This window comes from Fukomys damarensis, unplaced genomic scaffold (genome assembly GCF_012274545.1).
Source record: "Fukomys damarensis isolate Sample0158 unplaced genomic scaffold, DMR_v1.0_HiC HiC_scaffold_37, whole genome shotgun sequence".
NCBI lineage: Eukaryota > Metazoa > Chordata > Mammalia > Rodentia > Bathyergidae > Fukomys > Fukomys damarensis.
The window spans coordinates 2,049,595-2,055,608 of NW_022900949.1; the positions used below are offsets into that span (position 1 = coordinate 2,049,595).

The following is a 6,014-nucleotide window of genomic DNA, read 5'->3' on the forward strand; positions in this document are numbered from 1 at the left end:
CTGCTCGCCCGTCACCCACGCGTCTTGAGAACAAGGGCGCCCAGCCATGGGCAGGCGGGGTGGCAGCCCCCGGGGCCCAGTGCTCACTACCCGGCACACCTCTGTCCCCAGCTGGAGCAGTTCAACATGGTGGAGAGCGCCATCAGCCCCAGTGGCCTGTACAGCCCAGGCTCCACACTCAGCTACACGCAGGCAGCCATGATGGGGCTGGCGGGCAGCCCCGGGGGCCTGCAGGACGCACAGCAGCTGGGCTACGCTGGCCACAATGCCATCCCCAACATCATCCTCACAGGTGAGGCACCTCGGGCCCCAGGGCAGCGGCCAGCCTCATCCTTGCGGTGCAGGGGACCAAGTCCCTGCTCTGCTCTGCCCAGCACCGAACCTCACTGTCGAGCAGCTGTTGCATCCCGTCCTCCCCTTACAAGCCAGGGTTTTGGGAGGTTTGAGGTTGATCCTCCTCCTGGTGGTCCCCAAGGGCGTCTCCAGGGAAGAGGGGCCCTCAGAGCCACAGCCCGAGTGGCCTGGAGAACCCAGCAGCCCACCCTGCCATCAGGGTGCAGGTGATCAGAGATAACACGGGCTGAAAGTGCCAGCCAGAAAATCAGGGATTTTCAGAGCCATTCCCAGACCTGGAGACAGAGGCCCAACAGTACCAGAAGGGGCCAGGCTAGAACCAGGGCCTCTGTCGGGGAAGCTGGACCCCAGCCCAATCCTCGTGGGTCCCCATACTTGGCCCCCCCAATGCAGGAGACCGGCAGCCTGGCAAAGCGAGCGAGCCCCCCCGGCCCCCCACTGGCTGGCACGACTTTAGTCGCTCTGGATTTAGCCCCTCCATGCTGCTGACAGCCAGGGTGGCCACTCTGAGGTGTGAGCCGCGTCACTGGCCTCTGCGCCCCCCAGTGGTGACAGCAGGCTGTCCCTGGGCATGGCCACCCCTCCAGGAGGAGAGGACCGCCTGGGTGAGCACGCCTGGGCCGCCTGTCGCGCCCAGGCTGAGCTGCACCTTTGTGCCTGCCCAGTGACAGGAGAGTCGCCCCCAAGCCTCTCCAAAGAACTGACCAGCACTCTGGCTGGGGTCAGTGATGTCGGCTTCGACCCTGACAACCAATTCCCCCTGGACGAACTCAAGATCGACCCCCTGACCCTCGATGGACTGCACATGCTGAACGACCCCGACATGGTCCTGGCCGACCCGGCCACCGAGGACACCTTCCGGATGGATCGGCTGTGAGTGGCCACACCTGGCATCCCGCCATCGCCACTGCCGGCGTCTCCCGGGGCCTGGGGACAGCCGCCTCCGTCCCTTGCCAACGGCCGAGCTTGTGATTCTGAGCTTGCAATGCCGCCAAGCACCCCCACAGCCTGCCCCCGTTGTCCACCTCCTGCCGCTGCCCAGTGCCCGGGCCAGGCTGGGACAGTCTCTGTGCTCGAGCCCCTGGTGTCTGTTGCCCCCAGCATGGGGGCCGGGCAGTCTGGGGTGGGTGTGTCCGAGGGCAGAGGTGCATTTTCCGACTGTTGTTCAGCTCTCACTGCCTTTCTTGGTCCCCGGTCCCCACATCCTCGCGCCGTCTGGTCTGTCGCCTGCCCTGCTCAGGTATTTCTCGGGAGAGCGTGGGGAGCAGGGGCAGGCGTGGAGTGAAATAAACACTATCTCCATGGCTGAGTCCTTCCGTGGCAGAGCGTGGGTTGTGGACGGATCGCGCACAGCGGTGTCCCCACCCTTTCTCCACCCCACCCCAGCCAGGTTTTTCTGGGCCACTTTGCTTTGTGAGGCCCAGCTGAGCCCAGGGCCTGAGAGGCTCAGCAGCAAGGGCAGGGCTGGCTCCGCCCATCCCGGTGCTGGTGCTGGGTGAGCCAGGTTTATTTAAGGTATGGGGGTGGGAGGGGTGTGGCCAGGAACCCTGGGGTAGGCTTTTCTTCTGTGGTTTTTATTTACATTTTGGTTTTAGACAAGCAGCTGAACCCTTCTAGCCCACGCCTGCCTGAGAGCATGTTTTTCTCCTTCTGAGATCCCCCACTGCTTATCTTTGAAGCTAACTGGAAATGTGGGTGCACAGCCACCTGAGCCCCAGCCGCGTCCCTGGCCTTTTTAGTTTCGCTCCCAGGTTCCCTTCAAGACGAAGGAGCCGCTTCTTTCCAGGGTGGTGGGACAGGCGGGGACTTCTAGAAGCTTATGGGGGCCCAAGCCCTCCTTTCACGAGGCCGTGTGGTGACTTCTGGGGTGGAGCCTTGGCTTTTATTGAATCCCTCCAGCCCCTAGCTGCCTGCCAGCCCCAGGATTGGGCACCTTAAAGCCCCCTCCACCACCAGCAGCACTCAGGGCCTCTGCACCAGGGTGTCAGGGCTGGCAGGAAGAGTGAGCCCCAAGGTCAGGCCGTCCTCCCACGGGGCCCCCCAAGAGCCAGGGCAGGGTGGACACTTCCTCTCTCCACAGCGGCCGCTCATGCTCCCAGCCCTGTCCCTTCTGTCAGGCAGCTGACCCCTCTGTCCTCTGCGCCAGCGTGAGGTGTGGACACTAAGACTGGCCTGTGTGTCGGTGGCAGGTCACCAGGCACTCAGAGTGGAGCCCCTCTGGAGGCCAGGGGGACCGGTGGGGGAACCGGCAAGGTTTGGTTTTCCCCCAAGTTTGTCCTCCAGGCTCTCCGCCGCCCACCGTTTCTTTGTGGTGTCGGAGCCCCTCCCCAGGGGTCCTGGCAGCCTGCTGCACTTGATTCCAGCACTCTCTTCCTCCCTGGTGGCGATGCAGCACCCACTTGGGTGGCCACTGGCACAAGAAGGCTCCTCTTCCTCGGCCACTCTGTCCTGTGGCCTTTGACACCCTGAGTCCCGATAACAGCGCTAGTCCCCTACCCGCCCAGGTCACAGGCCGGTCTCTGAATGCAGGTTAAACTGGCAGCAAAGAGTGGGGACTTTTTTTTTTTTAAAGAAAAACTACATGTACATAGGGTTTGATTACCATTAGACTGTATGTAGAACTTTTTAAAAATGGCCTTAATAAAATTACATGCAACCCACCTGGATGCAATTTCCGAACAAGGCGTGGATGGGGGACCCCATGAGGGACCCTTGCCGGCCCCCCTTCCTGTCTGTCCAGCCACCACCCTCTGCTTTTCCGGGTTCTTGGTGCAGAGAGGCCCTCGAGAGGGGACGTTGCCCCATGACGCTGTACAGGTGTGACGGGCCAGGCTGGCGCCCCGCGCCCCGAGGGCCCCCCATCCTCCTGGGCCTGCACAGGGACGCACAGGTATCTGTGGTGTTTTTTGCCGGCTTCGCTCGCTGTCGTTTCTCTACTGCGTGTTCCCGAGTTGCCCAGATGTTTGGTAATGAGACAGTGAGGGAATCGGCCCTTTGTGACGTACAAATGCTGTGATTGCAGAGGCGCTTGCCGTGCGGGGCCCAGCGGGGGGTACGCAGACCCACTGAAGCACCCTTGCTCGCTCAGGGCAGGGGCCAGGCCAGGCCAGGCCGGAGCCCACCCCTCTCGCCTGCCCTGGCTCCAGACCTCTTCTCTGAATGGAACCGTGACAGTTGCTCCCACCTGCCTCAGTTTACCTTGTCCTCCAGTTCCTGAGGGTGGTGAGTTGGGGGACAGCCCCCCGTCCTAATGAGGGTTTGTGCTCCCATGAGTGCTGCCTCCAATATCCCTCTCCAGCGCCAACGTCTCCTGGGCTTGGGGTGCCACGGGGCAGGGTCTAACATCAGTGGGTGTGGCCCTGGAGGGCCCCCCTGTGTCACTGGGCCAGGACGGCTCACTGTCTTCCTGCAGGGCCAGGGTGTCAGTGGGATCGTTTGTAGAAGCTGGCTGTGGCCCTGTCACAGGAGACAGGAGCAGGGCAGAAGGCCGTGGGTGACTGTGGGTCACGGGCACAGGAGCGGCCACCCCATGTCGCTGCCAGTCTCTAGGGGGACTCGGCTCCCTCCGTCCTCCTGACCTCTGTGGGCTCAGGCTGATAAATTCTGAAGTCCTGCCCTGGGCCAGGCTCCCTAGGCTGGGTGTGAGGAGGCCCGGTAGGATGGGGCCCTGCACTCTCCCTGGTCCTCAGGGCACTGCTGCCAGAGGCTGGGGCACCCCCGTCAGTGGTACCCAGGTGCCCGGAACTGAGTCTGTCATCCCCGTAGTGGGACTCCAGGTGAGGGACCTTTCCGAACACCTGAGAGAGCTCCTTGGCCCTGGACCTCACTTCCTGCAGGTGTCTCCTGGCATGTCACTTGGTCTGCCTGTCGCCAAGGCCTCAGCCAGCCATACCCTCAGCTTCCGTGTGGCCTGCAGGGGTCCTGGTCAGACAGAGGCTGCACCCTCTCAGGGCCCGCACAGTGTCACTCTGTCAGACCTCCTCCTCTGGGGCCAGGAATGGGGTGACCTGCACCCCAGGTTGGGTGCTGGGGTGCTCCCAAGGGCAGCGGGGTCAGGAGTGAGCCCCATGGACCTGAGCCTTAGTTTTCTCCTGTCATATTTAGCCCTGGGCAGGGTGGAGACGGGCAGGCCTTGGGGTGCTGCCCGCTCCAGACAGCCCTGTGTCCCTCCTGCCCTCCGCCGGCGCTGAGGCAGTGCCCATCTGGAACTTGGGATGTAGCCGAGCAGGGACGCAGGCCCCACGTGCCCCAGGAGGAAGCCTCCAGGCTCTGGGTGGTCGGTCCTCCATATATGCATCGCGCACGTCTGCCGGGCCCTGCCCCGAGTGCCCCTGCTGCACTGGCTGTGGCCTCAGCATGCACCCACCGCTGCGGTGCCTCGGGCTCCAGCAGTCCGGTGGCGGGCAGCTCAGGGCACTCTTGGCCGCCCCTGCCCTGTCCTCTGGCGTGGACGCTTTTGTCTTTGTACCTTTGCATCCTTTGTAACGAAATGTAATAAAAATCCAATGTTTTCGTCTCTGCCTCTTCCCCTTCCTTCCTCCCTGCCTCAGGTGCAAGCTACAGGCATGGCGAGGTGGTTCCCTAGTGGCCACACACAGGCACAGACACAGGCCCGAGTGTCCACGCTCCTGACACGGAGCCCGGAGGGATCTTTACCCCTGGGGTGGACAGGCGGCGGGAGGAGCAGCGTCTGTGTCCCCTGCAGCTGCGCAACACAGCAGTGTCCCCGACACAAGCACTTTATTGCTTCCCCCCCTGCCCGCTGAACCCCAGGCCGTGGCAGTGGGCAGCCTCGGCCATGCGGCGGGTCTCAGCCCGGCTCCTAGGCCCGCTGCAGCCGCTGGGCCTCGTAGTCCTCGGGGACGGTGTCTGGGGGAAGAGGGTGGTTGTGTGAGGGCCCGTGGGCCGGGGACATCCCCACCCATCCGTGAATGCTGCCTACCATTGCAGCGGTAGCGCAGGTTGGCCCAGATTATGTTCTCCTGTGAGAAGCAGAAGACTCCCAGGCGGCCGCCCCTCATGGTTGTGTCCAGAACCACATTGCTGTCAGCCACCAGCTCTGGGCCCTCATAGAACCGCACCCTGTGGGCGGGGGACACTGAGGCAGGGCAGGGTCCTGCACCCAGCCCCTCCGCTCTCAGCCTCCACAGAAGCTGCCCCTTTCCTCTCGGGGCCCTGCATACAGCAGGTGCTAAGCATTATGGAACAGGGATCACATTCTTGAAGGCCCACTGGGTGCCGGGTCATCTTCAGCACACAGTCATGCCCAGGGCCAGGCTGGGATTTTTTGTTTGTGGGGTTTTTTTTGGTACCGGGGATCGAACTTGGGCCCTTGTGCTTGCGAGGCATGCAGCAGAACCACTGAGCTAAATCCCCGGCTCCCAGACAGGTTTTTGTGTGGTTTGATTTTTGGTGCTGGGGACTGAACCCCAGGCTGCTGCCATACTCAGCTCCATCCCCAGTCCCTGCTTCTAGACAGGGTCTCACTAAGTCACTAAGTTGTGCTTAAACTTGGAATCCTCTTGCCTCAGCCTCCTGGAGTGCTGGGATCACAGGTTTACACTGACATCGGGCTTCGAATCATTTGATTTACAGACCAAGGCTCCGGAATCCCCCTTCCCCTGGAGCTGGGGAAGAGCAGGGGACACCACCCCCATCCC

General features: G+C 62.6%; 1 protein-coding gene across 1 annotated transcript in view; it reads left to right on the top strand.

Annotated features, from left to right (window-relative positions):
* Nucleotides 1–4,872, top strand: part of Crtc1 (CREB regulated transcription coactivator 1) — a 25,595-nt gene extending 20,723 nt beyond the window's left edge. Inside the window, exons 15-16 of the mRNA XM_033759398.1 lie at nucleotides 112–292; nucleotides 1,020–4,872. Coding sequence (XP_033615289.1) covers nucleotides 112–292; nucleotides 1,020–1,231 — 393 coding nt within the window. The 3' untranslated portion in view covers nucleotides 1,232–4,872. The remainder of the gene's footprint in view (nucleotides 1–111; nucleotides 293–1,019) is intronic.
* Nucleotides 4,873–6,014: the final 1,142 nt, after the last annotated feature.